At 44.4% G+C, this 18,249-nt stretch overlaps 1 protein-coding gene across 2 annotated transcripts in view; it reads left to right on the forward strand.

Moving 5' to 3' along the window:
• Window positions 1-18,249, forward strand: part of LOC126236166 (ski oncogene) — a 666,701-nt gene that overhangs the window by 605,517 nt on the left and 42,935 nt on the right. For both annotated transcript variants that reach the window (XM_049945259.1, XM_049945260.1), the window contains exon 3: window positions 10,007-10,239. In XM_049945259.1, the coding sequence (XP_049801216.1) occupies window positions 10,007-10,239 (233 nt within the window). The remainder of the gene's footprint in view (window positions 1-10,006; window positions 10,240-18,249) is intronic.

Consider the following 18,249-nt stretch of genomic DNA (forward strand, 5'->3'; position numbering starts at 1 on the left):
CATGGCGCGCAATCGAGACGGCGTGGCAATGGGCGCGCGTCAGACGTGACGCCACGGCGGAGGGGGGCGTGGCCAGCGCGGGTCGACGGCCTGCGTGCCACGTGGCGCCAAGGTCGCGCCGGCCGCCGCAGACGCAGTCGCGTGGGCGGCTGGCGTCGCGGCGCGTCGCGTAGCGCGAGCCCGCAGGCAGCAGCACCGGGTCGGAAGAAGAAAAATGAAAGACTATATAGTAGGGATGGGAAAAACAGACTGGTTAAATAGTTCTGAATAACCGGTATTTTTCGATATTTGTTTGGTCTCGGTAACAACAGGTATTTGTCTTTTTTACTGATAACCTAGTGTAAAACCAATATATCAATTTGCCACAATAGTGGTGCTAAAAGTTTTGGTTTCAGATACTTTTTTTTTTCTTTTTGATGGTGTTGGGACAGCAACCAGCCACAAATTAAGTTTTTGTGGCTGGCTGCTTGTCCAATACCACTGCGTCTGCTGTCTTCAAATAACAGCAACGGTCTCCAACCGTGTCATCATATGACTTTTTTTTTTTTTTTTTTTTTTAACAAACGAGTTTGGTGAGGTGCTTTGTGGCTTCTGAAAGGTTGTACAGTTTTTTAAAGGTTGATATCGTCTTTGAATGGTAAAGTTCTGATGAAAGAAGTCAACTTACAGATCAACACATTATAGAAGCCGGCCGCGGTGGCCGTGCGGTTCTAGGCGCTACAGTACGGAACCGCGGGACTGCTACGGTCGCAGGTTCGAATCCTGCCTCGGGCCTGGATGTGTGTGTTGTCCTTAGGTTAGTTAGGTTTAAGTAGTTTTAAGTTCTAGGGGACTAATGACCTAAGATGTTAAGTCCCATAGTGCTCAGAGCCATTTGAACATTATAGAACGATTATTTATGAACAGATTGGACAATAAATAATCGCCATTGGATTAATTCATTATTGAAATTTCAATCACTGTCATGTAACTGTTCCTGCTTTTCCCACTATGTAAGTTGTTAATTTGAATTAATGAAAGAGCATTTTTGGTTTTGTCAGCAAAAAAATCTGTTGTATTCAAATTCCCGTTAAAAAGTGAAGCTACATTTTTACTAAAAAAAACTTTTTTTCATTCGAAATAGTTAAAGAGAAAAAACGCAACAATTTTTACACAAGAGTTTATTGTTTGGCTACTAATTCCATGAAATAATAAAAAAGGAATTTATGCCATCAGTAATAAACTAAAAAGTTAACAGTTCAATCAGTCTATAATAAAAACAGAAATTAGTCGATCTGTTGCCTGCGTCTATATAATATGTCATTATCTGCTTGTGGCCCTCAGAAACGGACAACTTAACACGAAAAACAGAGTTCTCCAATCTTAGTTTACACTCAGTACTGAGTACTCATAATGCATAAATAATGTGGTATGATTCTCGATCACATTGTGTTTTTTTTTTTTTTTTTTTTTACAGAACCTCCATTACTTTCTGGTGGACGGACTAAATTTTCTTTTATTTATCTATTTAATTTGATATTTTAATTCTATATATCTTGAAATGTATAACCCAGAAGTCTGCGGGAGTCGTAGAATTTTGCAACTTTTGTCTATGTTTATTGTTTGAAATAATAGCAATAAAAAACCGAAAATCAGTTATTTCGGAAGCCGGTTATTTTGGGCGGTTTTAACCGTCGGGTTAAACTAGAGGTGAAGGTATCCGGTGTAACCGAAAACCGGTTGTTTCAGCGATAACCGCCGTCCCTATGAGTAAGTGCCTATTATTCATGGGTGACAAAAACTTGATCGGCTTGGGTCTGACCACAAAAAATCAGCGAAAGGTTCGAACCTCATAGTATTGGATATATTGTATTTATTTATATTTATTGTATTTTGTGTTCTAAGTAGTCAGAACCAAGATTCAATTCAGTGTTTGAGTCTAGTTGCGCAGCAGAAGGATTCAGTGTCTCTTGACTGACGGTCCAGTGCTGGAACTGAATTTCAGCTTGAAGCGCAAATGAATAAGTTTCAGCGAAATCGTAATTTATAGGACCCTGTGGCTTTTGTAAAATTATTTTGTATAACAAAGAAGTGACTTAACGTCACAAACATGAACCAGTAACGGAAGCTGAGAGGTCAGTTGTTTTTTAAAGCAGTTTTAACTATGAGATAATTTGACGTTGCCAGTAAGTACCTAAACGAATTAACTCACACTGGAAGAGGGTAAGAATATATCTCATACAAGGTAATATTTGTTAACACCACAATGGAATAACTGCAATCTAACGGTAAAGTAAACGCTACGATGTAATTTACATACTTTTTAATTGTTGACAGTTCCTTTCTGTACGGACTACTAAGAAAAATAAGAATGGTGCAGTTAAAAATTAATTTGTGTTTCAACCCCTCCTTTCTCTCTCGCAAATTTTATCAGAGGCAAACAGAAATACGTACGAAACACACAGGTTGAACCAAAATTCACGCACCCAGACACCACATCCCGATTATACGCTTACATAGTACAAGAATGTCACTGTCAAAAATCGTCCCCTTCGTATTTTCGGCAGAAAATGGATGTCAAAGGACGGCAGTTTGGCGACACAGTATCCACATTTACGTCATATGGCGTGTTTGATGCATGTTTCTCATGGCAGCAGAAGCAGATTCCTCAAAATGTTCTCTTGGTCGCGCAGGTGGGAAAAATGTAGTGGTTAATTGCAGGGACAGACAGATTAGTGGTAGATAGTAACAGTTGTAATAATAACGGACGAGGTAGAAAGTTGTAGTATACGACCAGGAAATATTAATTCTATAAAAATTGTTTTATCATTACCGCACGTTGTTAAAACTAATGAGAATGTACAAGTATCGTCGACGTGAAGAAAGTACTGCCTATTGCAGAACGATAGGCGAGAGGCTGCAATGTATCGCAGGTAAATACCGCAGTCACGTTTAGTACAGTTTGTTTATGCTTTTAATAGTCCATCAGTAACAGTCCGAAACCGGTAACGGCGCTATTTGTGGAAAAAACGCTACTTGTGTAAACAAATAGCGTTACTAACAGTGGCTGATTGCTATTTACGTCTTTGCAAGAGTCAGTTTCCACTTTGTACACAGCCACTGTCTCAAAAATTTCAGTTTTTGACAAAACATCAGGGAAAAATGTTTTTGTTCCACTTGCCATTAACACTAAGGTACTGTGTTTTATTTGTGATTATGCAAGTATTGAACTGCGATATCTTTTATATTTTGAAACTGCAGAGGGAAGCATAACTTGGCACAAGAACCATGGGCCATCTACTAACGCATGTTTGATGGAGCGAGAATGTTTCGAAATGAATGTGGGATGGAAGAGTGGGAGGAGGAGGACCCAGAACAAAGAGTTTAGAAAGGAGCGGATGGAAGCTAAAATGGCGGAGAGGGGCGACGATGAAGGAGAATATTGTATCATGGAGAAGTATTCTGTTAAAGTTGGAAAGACGGATAGATCTCTGGGCAGATTTCATAGTCAGGTGGGGGGAGAAAAATGGTTCAAATGGCTCTGAGCACTATGGGACTTAACATCTGAGGTCATCAGTCCCCTAGAACTTAGAACTACTTAAACCTAACTAACCTAAGGACATCACACACATCCATGCCCAAGGCAGGATTCGAACCTACGACCGTAGCGGTTGCGCGGTTCCAGACTGAAGCGCCTAGAACCGCTCGGTCACTGGGGCCGGCGGTGGGGGGAGACAAAGTTTCATTGAGACAGGATGTGGGTAGTGAGTAAGTCCAAGGTTCGGAGATGTGTCGATACTAACGCGACAGAATTCAAGCGTTCATAACTAGAACTGAAAAGATGGGATGTTTGTTGTCAGGTGTAGGGTATCCAAAGGTCGACAATGTGGGAGAGGATAGAGGAGAAATTAATGTTCACGTAGGAACCTCGCGGGGAATTGTAAACAGATACAGAAAGCGATAGGGAGTGCACGGCGTTCGAGGATTTGGAAGGAGTGGTAATAGTTTGGTGGAGCGTGAATCCAGGCGACAATGGCAAAAGAGAAAATATGTCGCAGTAACTTAAATCTATTGTGGATTTTTTGTTGGAAGGCTAGCAGCTACGCTTTCCGTGTATGTTTACGCTCGACGGTTAGTCCGAAATATTTTAGTGTGTTACTTCATCAGCTAGGACTTTAGTAAATAGTGAAGTGGAAGTTTCGAAGGTAGAAGCTGACGGCCAGAGGGGGTGGTCCCAGAACTCGCGCGGATGAGGAGGAAAATAACGAAAGCGTAGCGCCCAGTGTAGGGATTCCCATATTTATAGGCGGCTATTTGGGTACGCGGCTGGTTCTTTTCGCGCGGGTCGCCGCCACGCCTCCGGCCGGCCGCCCGCCCCGCGTCGCGTCGCGTCGCGTACCCCTTTGTCGTTTTCACGACTGAGCGGCCGCACAAAGGACAGGAAAAGCGGCGAGGCTCGCAGGCACAAAGCCGGGTTGAGAATGTCACGCCGCCGGCCGCCAACCTATTGATCGACGGAAAGGTCGCCGGCTCTACTGGATAGGACAGCTGCCGGCAGCTACTTCTGCACCCAACACAGACGTACAGTCCTTCCACGCCCACACATATTGTGTGACAGTCACAAAACGTTCTACTGTCACATCTGCGAAAAGGTTTTTTTGCTGTCGTGAGTTCACAGGATGCAGAACTGCGATATTGCCCTTGCGTCTGACTGCAGTCATCCATTAATATGGACTATCCTGCGATATAGTTGACAGGCGCTTTAGAGCGGTAGCGGTTTGGAACAGAGGGGGGGGGGGAAAAAGTGCCATGGTAAATGACTACTATCGGCAGGAGATCTCAAATTGATTCCATATGTATGGATATCCAGAGGGCTTTCGACACGGTTTTCATAGGCAGCTTATAATTAAATTGCGTGCCTATTAAGTATCGTCTCAGTTATGCGACTGGATTGTGTCAAAAAGTTCACAGCTCGTAATAATCGACTGAAAGTCATCGAGTGAAACACTAATGATACCTGGCGTTACCCAACGAAATGCTATAGGCCCTATGCTTTGCCTAATCTATATAAACGATGTATAAGACAATCTACGCAACCCTCTAGATTGTTTGCAGATTATGCTCTTATTTACCGTGTAGTAAAGTCATTATAAGACCAAAAACAATTGCAGAACAACTAATACACGATATCTATAAGGTGCGAAAAGTGACAGTTGTCTCTGAATAAGCAAAAGTCTCTGATTAAGCCAAAGTGTCAGGTCTTCCACTCGACTACTCAAAGGATTCCGTTAAATTTCGTTTACACGATAAATCACACTAATCTAAAGGCTGGGAAATACAATTACGAACAACGTAAGTTGCAACGGTCACGTAGACAATGTCGTGCGGTAGGCAAACCAAAGAGTGCGTTGATTGGCAGAACACTTACAAGATACAACGAGTCTACTACAGAGAATGCCTACAATACGCTCGTCCGTCCTCTGCTAGAGTACTGCTGTGCGATGTGACATCCTTACCAGATAGGATTGACGGAGGATATCGAAAGAGTCCAAAGGAGAACAGCTCGTTTTGCCTTATCAGGAAATAGGGGATAGTGTGTCACGGATGTCATAAGCGAGTTGTGGTGGCAGATATTTAAAAAAAGCATTTTTCATTGCGGCGTGATCTTTTCACGAAATTTCAGTCACTAACGTTCTCCTTGGGAATGCGAAAAGAAATAATCACCATAATAAAACAAGAGAAATCAGAGCTCGTATGGTAAGATTTACGAGTGCTCAAATGAAAACGTGCGAAACGTCGTAACAACCAAACCACTTGAAATTTGCATATGCCGCTTTGGAATAAGTTAGTGAGACATCTAAGGACGCGAATGTATTATCGTCACCGCCCCCTAAAAAGTTCAAAGCTGTGTCCTCAGAAGCCATGTTGATGCTCAGTCTTTTTCGACGCCCCAGACCCGATACACATCGAACACTCGAGCACGGAAAAACAGTTACCACTGATATGCACTGTGAGACACACTGTAGCTTACGCAAATCCATCAAGAACAAACGGTCTGCGCTGATTACGGAGGGGGTGATTCTGCTCCGAAGTAACGCGCGTCCACATGTCTGCAAGGTAACACGAAGTCTGTTGAGCATCCGTCTTACAGCCCGGACATGTCGCCACGAGACACACGTGTGTTTGGTCCGCTAAAAAACATTTCTAAGGGAAGCGCTTCAACTCTGACGACGAACAGGTCTGGCTTCTGTCCTGAAACAGGCACAGCAATTTTGGGAACAGGGGATTCTTCGGGCCGTGAAACAGTGGGTTACTTGTGCTCAGGCCTACGGTGATTACTTTTGAATGAAGACTTCAGTTATACTCACAGTGTTGTGCCGTACTATTTCTTTTGGACACCTAAAGAAAACCTCATGACTTGTATAGTTTCTGTTTCTTTCCATCGGAAACCTCTTTCAGTGTACCATTTTGACCACAAGAAATCGCGACTGTTGTAACGGAAGTAAACAGTATAAACGCAGGGCAGCTGAGCGCACTGTTTCCAACCATCAACGGGACAATGCTGCTTCTGCACACTGCTGAATGTGTCAATATGCCTTGGTTCATTTCAGACTTAGTCTGTGTGCAGATTGCCATTTTACGGCAAGAAAGGTTGTCAGCACGGCAAGTTACTCGCATAGTTGGCCTACAACACGGCGAAGTCATTCGAACATTGAAGCGATGCTGTGAGACATAAAATATAGCACATCTCTTAGTGATCGCCCGTGGTGAACATCAGATTATGATTGCTACCCACATATGGCTCGTAGGTATTGCGAGGCAAGTGGGAGGGCTGCGCCGACTTAGACAGAACACAATCAGTGTATCCTCTAGGTATCTGTTACGGACAATACTACGCTCCTTCCAGCACTGGACTGCGTCGCTCAAACGACCGCAACAGTGAATTTGTCTCTAACAGATCTTCCATATTAGCGCAAAAACGCTAGCTCCGGTTGTATTTTTAGTATTTCAGTCTAGTGGCAATGCAAAGCTACGCGTTTGCAGTGCCACAGTGCAACGTTTTTTCTTAGTTGTGTTCTGCCAAATCCTAGGTTTCCGTGGAGATCAGTCAAAGTTTCTGCGTAACTTACGTGCCTGCCCTTTTTTTATATATAACGTTCAAGCAAATGACTTAGGAAACACAAATATTAATGCCTCCTAAACTTTGAAAGTCTTTGACAACTAACCGTGATTAATTTTGTGCTTTCAGGTGTTCGGCGAGCTGTTTCCATTTTATGCACAATAGTTCGACGACTGACGGAGTCGTCTTCTGCAGGCGTTGCGAGCTGTGCTGATATGTGTACTAGCTCTCTCAATTCCAGCCACCTAGTAATTTGAATAGTTCGTAGAAATACGATGCGGACAGCGTATGCCCGTCTACGAGGGTTGGAACTTGAATAGTGGCAACTATTTATTTATAGCTCGTACAAAATAGATACGTGTTTCGAAGTTTTACTGCCCTTCAAGGTAGTCACCAGCATTGTGAAGTCGTAGGATGCCAGTTGTGTTGACAGTTTGAGTGGCGCGGTCTATTGCCTGACGAATTTGTAGCAGTTCTGAAGCGAATGCCGTGAAGTGTTTCCTTCAGTTTAGAAATCGAGTTGAACTCACGAGGACTTAAGTCAGGGGAGTGCAGTAGGTGGTATAGCACTTAGCAGCCTCATCAATGAACCAAATCAGTAAGAGCTTGCACCTGCAGGAAGTGTCATCACTTCTGTCTCTATGCTTTGGGTTGAATCGAAACGCCGTCTTCCGTCCAAACCCCAGCGTCCACCGCCAGTACCTTCTCTGGTTTCTGCTCTTGAGAAAGACAGGGCTCTCATTCCTCCCCATACATTCAAACGCCTCATTGAAAGCGCCACCAGCAGAGCTGAAGCCATCATAAAGGCGAAAGTCCACTGATAATTTTTCTTGTATCTTTGATCAGCTAGTGTATAAGCGAAATGCGAAACAGGATTCTCAGCTAATGTGTCAGGGGGAAGAAAAAATAAATAAAACGAAAGAAACTCCAACAGAACCTGTCATGAGAATTCAACGTTCATTCATACAGTGCATGTTAAGTATAGAACTTTGTAATACGAGTTGCCACAGCCGTTAAAGCTCATAATGGAATTGGTGATTTCTTTATCTTCACAACCGGTTTCGGTGCATTACAACAGCATCCTCAAGTGAAAACAGTGTCACATTAGCGCACCAAGTCGCTCACAACGTTTGTAATGATAAATTAAACCCCTGAAGAGGGGAAGTTGTCAAAGTAAATACACACCCGACCGCCGTTCATGCTGTGCCATTGCAATCACCATCACAGGTGCGACATCGCATTAATCGCTCAGACGTCCTGTTTTATTTGTATTGACGACTTCTTCTCTTCAGGGTTTCATTTTTGACTACGAGCATTGGGACGTCTTGGTGCACTAATGTGACAACAAAGAGATCAGCAGTTACAGCTGGTTCAAATGGCTCTGAGCACTATGGGACTTAACATCTATGGTCATCAGTCCCCTAGAACGTAGAACTACTTAAACCTAACTAACCTAAGGACATCACACAACACCCAGTCATCACGAGTTACAGCTGCCTTGAGGTTCATTTTACTGCCATTCACATATGTTAAGTACACTACTGGCCATTAAAATTGCTACACCACTAAGATGACATGCTACAAACGCGAAATTTAACCGACAGGAAGAAGATGCTGTGATATGCAAATGATTAGCTTTTCAGAGCATTCACTTGGTGTCGGTGGCGACACCCACAACGTGCTGACATGAGGAAAGTTTCCAACCGATTTCTCATACGCGAACAGCAGTTGACCGGCGTTGCCTGGTGAAACGTTGTTGTGATGCCTCGTGTAAGGAGGAGAAATGCGTACCATCACGTTTCCGACTTTGATAAATGTCGGATTGTAGCCTGTCGCCATTATGGTTTATCGTATCGCGACATTGCTGCTCGCGTTGGTCGAGCGAGATCCAGTGACTGTTAGCAGAATATGGAATCGGTGTGTTCAGGAGGGTAATACAAAACGCCGTGCTGGATCCCAGCGGCCTCGTATCACTAGCAGTCGAGATGACCGGCATCTTATCCGCATGGCTGTAACGGATCGTGCAGCCACGTCTCGATCCCTGAGTCAACAGATGGGGACGTTTTCAAGACAACAACCATCTGCACGAACAGTTCGACGACGTTTGCAGCAGTATGGACTATCAGCTCGGAGACCATGGCTGCGGTTGCCCTTGACACTGCATCACAGACAGGAACGCCTGCGATGGTGTACTCAACGACGAACCTGGGTGCACGAATGGCAAAACGTAATTTTTTCGGATGAATCCAGGTTCCGTTTACAGCACCATGCTGTCCGTGTTTGGCGACATCGCGGTGAACGCACATTGGAAGCGTATATTCGTCATCGCCATATTGGCGTATCACCCGGTGTGATGGTCTGGGGTGCCATTGGTTACTCGTCTCGGTCACCTCTCGTTAGCATTGACGGCACTTTGAACAGTGGACGTTACATTTCAGATGTGTTATGACCCGTGGCTCTATGCTTCATTCGATCCCTGCGAAACCCTACATTTCAGCAGGATAATGCACGACCGCATGTTGCAGGCCCTGTACGGGTCTTTCTGGATACAGAAAATGTTCGACTGCTGCCCTGACCAGCACATTCTCCAGATCTCTCACCAATCGAAAACGTCTGGTCAATGGTGGCCGAGCAACTGGCTCTTCACAATACGCAAGTCACTACTCTTGATGAACTGTGGTATCGTGTTGAAGCTGCATGGGCAGCTGTACCTGTACATGTGAAATAAGTACCTGTACCGCTCGTCTTATTAAAATTTAAGTTTAGAAGTTCTGTTTGATGGGGATATGTTAAATTTATCTTTGAGCATATAAGTGAACCTTAAGAAAGTTCCACTTACGGAAGAGATTAAGAAACGCCACCAAGTGCAACAGCGGCTGACGGCAGGCTTGTGACGTGTGTCGACAGGAGGCGCCGGCGCTGGACGCGTGCAAGGAGCCGTCGGAGGCGGCGCTGAAGCGCGTGCGGCTGGAGCCGGCCGACTGCGGCGCTGCGACCGCGGCGGCGGCGCCCGCCGTCTACGCCGTCTACCCGGAGCAGCTGCTGTGGTGCGACGCCTGGGGGCCGCGCATCGCCTTCCGGCCCTGGCCCCTGCCCCTTGCCGCCACCGCCAAACACAAGGCCGCAGCCCTCGCCGACAGGTACACAACGTAGCAGGGACAGTAAAACCAACCTGTGTTGTAAGGGGAGGCAACAGTTGAGAAGGGAGAGACGCGGGTTCGTAGCCTGTCCCCGATGTTATTCAATCTATACGTTGAGCGAACTGTGAAGGAAACGTAGAAGTAACTCGGGAAGAAGTAATTCCAGGAGGGGGGCGGGGGGGGGGGGGGGAGATTGAAACTTGAACATTCGCCGATGACATTTTACATCTTTCAGACGGCAAATGACTTCGGAGTCCAGTTGAATGGAAGGGATAGTGTGTCGGTAAGTAGTTACAAGATACAAATCAACAAGTATGATGGAGTGTAGTCGAATCGAATCAGGAGATGCTAAAGGAATTAGACTAGGAAATGAGACACTGGAAGTTGTAGATGAATTTTGTTATTTAGCAGCAAAGTAACTGACAATGGTCGAAGTACACTGAGGTGACAAAAGCCATGGGATAACGATGTGCCCATTTACAGATGGCTGTAGTATCACGTACACGAGGTGTAAAACTACAGTGCATTGGCGGAGCTGCCATAGGTGACTAATGTGAAAAGGTTTCCTACGTGATTATGGCCGCACGAAGGGAATCAACAGACTTTGAACGCGAAATGGTAGTTGGAACTGGACGCATGGGAAAAATTGCGAGGTCCGCAGTGTCAAGAGTGTGCCGAGAATACCAAATTTGAGGCATTAACCCTCACCACGGACAACGTAGCGACCGACGGCTTTCACTTCACGACCGAGAGCAGCGGCGTTTGCGTAGAGTTGTCAGTGCTAACAGACAGGCAACACTGCGTGAGAACTGCAGAAATCAATGTGGGACGTAAGACGAACGCATCTGTTCGAACAGTGCGGCGAAATTCGGCGTTACCGGGCCATGGCAGCAGACGACGGACGCGAGTTCCTTTGCTAACAGCACGACATCGCCTGCAGCGCCTCTCCTGGGCTCGTGACCATATCGGTTGGACCCTAGACGACTGGAAGACCGTGGCCTGGTCAGAAGAGTCCCGATTTCAATTAGTAAGAGCTGAAGGTAGGGCTCGAGCGTGACGCAAACCCCACGAATACGTGGACTCAAGTTGCCAACAAGGCACTGTGCATTCCATAATAGTGTAGGCTGTGTTTACATGGAATGTCCCCTGGTACAACTGAACCGATCATTGACTGGAAATGGTTATGTCGGCTACTGGAGACCATTTGCAGCCATTCATGAACTCCATGTTCCCAAAAAACGATGACATTTTTATGGATGACAGTGCACCGTGTCACTGGGCCTTAATTGTTTGAGATTGGTTTGAAGAACATTCATTACAATTCGAGCGAATGATTTGGCCACCCAGATCGTCCGACACGTGCCATCGAACATATGTGGGACATAATCCAGAGGTCAGTTTGGGCACCACGTACTGTACTGGCAGCATTTTCACATTTATGGACGGCTATAGAGGCACATGGGTCAATATTTCTGCAGTGAACTTCCAACGATTTGTTGAGTCCATGCCACTTTCAGTTACTGCATAACGCTGAGCATAAAGAGGTCCGACACGATGTTAGGAGGTATCCCATAACTCTTGTCACTTCAGTGTAAATGTAAATAGGAGACCTTTGTGAAGGTATTTGAAGATTAGACTTGTATGAAAGGGAAATGTGGTCGATAGACAGTGTAGACAACAAGAGAACGGAAGATGCTGAATAGTGGTGCTACTGAAGAGGTTGTGATTCGAATTTGGGGCAAAAACGAATTTGTGGTCAGTTGATCTGAAACATCCCGAGGTGTCAAGGAATAATCAGTTTCGTAAGAGAGGCAAGTGCGGGAGGTAAAAAAATGTAGAGGGAGATCAAGGCTCGAGTACTCTTAGCAGGTCCAAATGGATGTAGGTTGCCGTAGTTGTTCAGATATTAAGAGGCTTGCACGGTATAGTCTAGCGTCGGGTCTGCATCAAATCACTCTTACGGATTAAAGGCGGCAACAACAATATTGCATAGCAAATAATAGTACTTAATATAAAAAACAAAAGGACATAAACCACAAGTTTATTAAGGGCAGACAAGTAACAGGTCGTTTGGGTCAAGTCAATATTGCGAGTACCTTGCTAGAAGAGCAGACGGGATTTCTCAAGGGTACATCTTTTACTGATGTTTTCGTCATGAAACAGATGACTGACGAAAAAAGACCGAGAACCGCCGCACCTATTGCGTGTTTATAGGCTGTGTCAAAGCCTGTGAGAGATCGTGAGGAACAATCTATGAAACATCATGGACAGAAGGGGCTTCCCGAGCCTTTTACAAAAGTGTTGATAAACCTCTATAATAAGACGGAAATGTTTGTTGAAAACAGACCAGGAGAACTCATTTCAGAATATATTAATATGGGCGTTCGACAAGGCAAGGACGTTTTGTACGTCTCAATGGTTACTCTTGAGAACAAACAACAAGCTGAGAAATGTACTGATTACAGAATAATCAGTCTGATCTTATACGTGGCGAAGATCGTTGCAAGAATACTCAACAGACTGCTGGAACACAAAATTGAAGTGTAAGAGAGGACGAATTTGGATTTAGGGAGGGGAAAATAAAAAACAGACGTCATCGACATGGTGATGATTGTATCGGACAGGGGTTTGGCTGTTAACCAAGAAGTTTGCACTTGATTTACAGACTGGCAGAAGCCCTTCGACGAAGTCAACTGCGCAAAATTGATGAAACGTCTTGAGGAGATAGTAGTCAACTGAAGATAGCGGAGACTAACTTTCAACTTGTACCAGGGACAAAGACAAAGGATGTGACTGAACAGCGGAGAAACGAACAGCGTTGAAATACGAAGACGAGTCAGACAACCATGTTTTCTATCGCTGAGTCTCTGCAACCTGTATGAAGAATGGCAGACGAGAGCTTTGAAAAGATGTGCAAACATCAGGATAGGAGGACGACTCATCAACACCATCAGGTATGCATACAATCTGGTAGTGCTCGCCAAGAATCAAAGACAACTGCAATGGATGATGAATCGGTTGGTGAAAACTGGAAGGAAATAGGGCATGGAAATCAACGTCGAGAAACCAAAAGTGATGCAACTTTTGAGGATAACTGTCGGCAATGAGAACTGGAGGATGTGATGGAGTCAAGTATTTGGGAAGCTTACTGACAAACAATGCCCATTGCGCAAAGAGCAAGAATCGCATTGGCCAAATCTGCATTCAGCAAGAAGGGGACTCTGCAGACCAGAAAGTTTGGACCGTGAGGAAAATGGGGTAAAATACCAGGAAAGTTTTGAAATGTGTTGGAGAAGAATAGAGAAGATCAGACGAACATATCACGTTACAAACAACGACGTGCTGAGAACAGGAGGAGAGAAGAAAACTATTCTGAATATAATTCTTCAGAAGAAGGCCAATGGGATCGGAGAAATACGCGTACTTTGGACACGAGGGCCTCAGAGGATGTCGTCGAAGGGAAAGTCAAAGGAGCTACAGGAGGGGGACCAAGAATAATTCAACATCTGGATGACATGAAACATAGGAGATATAGCGGACGGAAGGAAGATGCTGAAGACAGGAAACATTGGCTTCAGAAACTCTCCGTACGAAGGGATGGACCTGCAGTAGGCAGCATACTACATAACTCACGACACGGTCCAGGATGTGTTCGAATTCGTGCTTCAAAACCCCAGTGTTCATAATTAATTACTTGTGATGCTGTTATTGTCCTGGTCAAACATATTTGTTTGTTTTACGGTCAAGATCCTTTATTACGTATTTTTCGTCCAGTTGATGCAGAATACTTGCGAAATATTGCTAATTATTACTTCGCACTTTGCAGGATAAACAGTGAGCAGAATCCCATTTGATCCCAGAAAACGCGCTAGTCCTTAGTGGCAAATGAAATCAGTTTCGTTTTTTATTGGTGTAGGGACACCGGTTGCCGTTCAGTGCTTCGACTGCTGTTTTGTTTCGGACGTGAATTTGCGGATCCATCTCTCATCCATGGTAGCATAATGGTGCAAAAAATAGATAGGACTACTTTCTAACGACTCTAACAGCATTCAACAAGTTCTGCCACCCCCGCCCAATCCCACAATACCAGAAGCATTCTCATAGTTGCTTCTTTGTGTAACTTTCTTCTGACATGTCTGTTGCGTCACGTCTTCCATACCCCTTCAGTGTCCTATTGTACAACATCGTTATTCACTTTCTCCATCTTTTCATCTGACGTTGCAGATTTGGGACGCCCGTCACGAGGGGTCATTCTCAAGAGAAGTCCGAGAATATGTAATTCATTCATTTCGTAACTGTTGGAAATTAAACTCCTAAACCGTCACCAGTTGTGGTTGGATTTCTGTTGCTGAAGCCACCCAAAACTAAGAGTGTTACGCCTACGTCGTTTCTCAACATTTACCAACACAACAAAAACAAAATTTCATTGTTGTATATTCAAGGAATTTATAGTCGCCTTTGATGGTTAAGATTATTCGGTTATCAGATTTGCTATTGCAGTTTCTGCCGTTTCTCTTTTCAAGTACAATATAGAAAAATTTGTGTGTTTTAGGACGTGCCATGTTGCTCAAACATAAACATTGAAACGTCCACTTCGCCCGTTCCTCGAAGCTTCCGTAGCGTCGCACCGGTCCCACTTGGCGGTCGCATCCAGAAGTCATACGCTCGTATCACGGCACAAGAGAGAAACTGAGAGGCACACAGTTCCGCAGACTTAATCGGAAACGTTTACTGGCGGATCCAGATTATGTCTCTGCTCTGTTACGCTATCAATCTAAGTAAGGGCCGCCAGCCTCGCTTTGATCCTCGAGACAGGGCTAACTTCTCACAACTCCAAAATCAGTAATTAAAATCCCCGTTAGAGCTTCAGGAAGTTTCTGAGGTCTGACCAGTGGACTGGGATATGCACAGCGCTACTTCAGTTTATACATCGCCCCCAACTGGCTCTTAGGAGTTTCCATCAGTAATTATAACTACAGCAATACAGTTCAAAGTCAAGAGGAATAGAGTCGCACAAAAACGCCATTCCCAGTTTTTTGCGAAAACAAATGAAATTTACTGGCATGAATTAGTTCTAGCGTAGGCCGTCATTTTTCTCTAACAGCACCTCCAGCTCGGCAATGGCTCCGCGCTCTGCTCTGACGTCTTTTTTTTTACCGAATAAGTTCACACTAACCGATCTGCAGCACTCACAGAAAAGGGGGAGTGAGAGGCAGTATTCTACGCCCGACACGCACTTTGGATTCTCTCAGTCCTTGGTACTGCACTAACTTGGCTTATCACGAAGGATCACTGCCTCCGACTTCAGAAGTACACTACGAAAACGCCAGTTCCATCCTAGAGGGGCACACGGTAGCTACATCCACGAAGGCTGCAGGCCGAGATCTTGACTTCGGGAGCTCCAGACCGCTCCACGAAATTATTTATCGTTCAGGCTTTCCAGCCGTTCCGTGTCAAGAGCACAATCTAGACATTTTCATTGGCTATTTCCAGCTCCCGCTAATAGAGTTTCTGTAAGGTGCTACTTCCTCGCAGAACTGCTAGAAACTTTTTTGCAGCTGATGTCGATAAACATCAACCACCAGGGGGAATTTGCTCGTCCTTAAGGTCAGTCTAGTTCGCTTCAGCTGCCACCCATTTAGGAGGATTAAGGAAAGTGCGGCCCATTTTCCTCAGGCCGAATAAAGACTCCATTCCACCTTCAACGAAAAACTGGCACAGGCATTACAATAGCAAACAGGGCTTACACACGTGGGTAACTAGGAAATGATTATGTTACAACGTATACAGGTTGCCCCAGGAGGAATGATCAGTGTTCAGGGATATGAAAGGAACAATCGTTCAGAAAAGAAGACTAGTAAACATGTGATCTAAAATGCATACTTCAGGCGTTATGTGCACTTCATCTTCGATACTGTGAAACAATGCGCTTGTACTCTTACTGTAAGGGTCTTGTGATGCAGTGGAGAGCACATTGTGTGAAAACAGAAGAGCTCTCTCCTGGAACTGCAGAGTATACAGTAGGAACGTTTCATTGAAAAACAGGGCAGGAAAATTGTGCGCTTCAGGCACAACACCCCATTGGAGGAAGGGGAATCGATCAAGATCAAGGAAGATAGAGGGGAGGAGGATGTTTGGTAGCAAGACAGGGAGAAAGAGAAAGCGATCTGATAGTTTTATTATCAATATTAAAAATAGTTTTATTATCAATATTAAAAACAGGTATCTACCACTGCCAGAGTTAAGCGGAGAAGAGTCTTAAGCAGGACTGGGAGGAGAAAACGTGCAGCACACTTCACCGATATCAGGAAGTTTGGGAATGGGCAGAATGTTAGGAACAAGAAAGTGCTGTTGCTAGGTAGTACTCATGGGCGACCTGTAGGTCACAGTTGCAGGAAAGTTTAGGGGCAGCGAACCAGGCCACCAGCATACCTTAAGAGCTATGACCACTTGTTCAGTGTAGAAGAGACGTGTTTCACAGTAGCTAAGATTAACAAGTGCTCATAGCTCTTAAGGTATACCCTTTAGAGCCCATTTTACTACCATTTTTTTCTCGTTTGGGTTCATACTACCCCCTCCACGAATAAGAAAAGCAAAGAGCTTACAGTAGAAGTATACAGCATCAAAGATGAAGTGCTCATAGCTGTTAAGATATGCAGTTTAGTGCCCGTGTTTACTAGAAAACAAAGATATGCAGTTTAGTGCCCGTGTTTACTAGAAGACACTTTTGCTTCGAATTCTCGTTCCTGTCATATCCCTTGATATTGGCCATTCTTCCTGGTACGTCCTGTATGTGTTATCACCACATCCATGCGCTTAATTTTTAAGGTTGTTGGTATCTTTTTCATTAGTGACGTCGAACTACTGCCCGTATTCACATTCTTATAAATAAATAATTTTAATTGCCAAAGGGAACAATGATTTATTTTAAAAAGTTTTTTATATCTGCGAATCCCAAGCCAAAAAAATAACTCATTAAGTGCCAAGCCAAGAACTTTCTATCTTGCTCTAACCCTTAACCTAGCGGACCCATGTTCAGTCTTTGGACGTGTTTAGACGACGTAGAGGGAAAGACGACTCCACACACTCCTACTTACCTTCCGGCAGTACGTCGAAGACAGCGCAGTGTGACGGGCGTGGTTCATTCGTTACTCCTAAAAGATCAGTATCTGTAGATAAACGGTTTATTTCTTTTTGATATTTCTGTAGCTTCAGTGTTTTATTTCTGTTATTTGTAACGGCAAATCTAAATACTGTTTCTGGAAATCGATATGACTTATGAGAGCTTATTATGCAGCTATCAAGACAAAATTCTCTACTTGCGCGTAATCATTTTCGGACCTCAAATTCAGAAAATAGGTTTTCAGACAGTCACAAAGAGTTTTTTGATAACGAATGATCGCGTCTCAAACTTCGAATTCTCTGATACTGAAGAGATTCGTCAAGGTTAAACTGAAGTGAATTAAGAGAGCAGTTCCAAGAATTTTTTGATGCGTTTATCAAGAACAAAATGATATTTTGGACAAACAAAAGACTAGCAGAGTTCAGATTGAGGTACAAGCACTATTAAATTAGAGATAAATAAAATTGGAGAATAATAAAAGAGCCGACCGTTGTGACCGAGCGGTTCTAGACGCTTCAGTCCGGAACCACGCTGCTGCTACGGTCGCAGGTTCGAATCCTGCCTCGGGCATGGACGTCTGTGATGTCCTTAGGTGGGTTAGGTTTAAGTTCAAAAATGGCTCTGAGCGCTATGGGACTTAACTTCTGAGATCATCAGTCCCCTAGAACTTAGAGCTACTTAAATCTAACCAACCTAAAGACATCACACACACTCACGCCCGAGGCAGGACTAACCTGCGACTGTCGCGGTCCCGCAGTTCCAGACTAGCGCCTAGAACCGCTCGGCCACTCCGGCCGGCTTAGGTTGAAGTAGTCTAGGGGACTGATGACCTCAGATGTTAAGTCCCATGGTGCTTAGAGCCATTTGGACCATTTTTTTTAATTAAT

The sequence above is a fragment of the Schistocerca nitens genome, chromosome 2, assembly GCF_023898315.1.
Source record: "Schistocerca nitens isolate TAMUIC-IGC-003100 chromosome 2, iqSchNite1.1, whole genome shotgun sequence".
NCBI classification, from domain to species: domain Eukaryota; kingdom Metazoa; phylum Arthropoda; class Insecta; order Orthoptera; family Acrididae; genus Schistocerca; species Schistocerca nitens.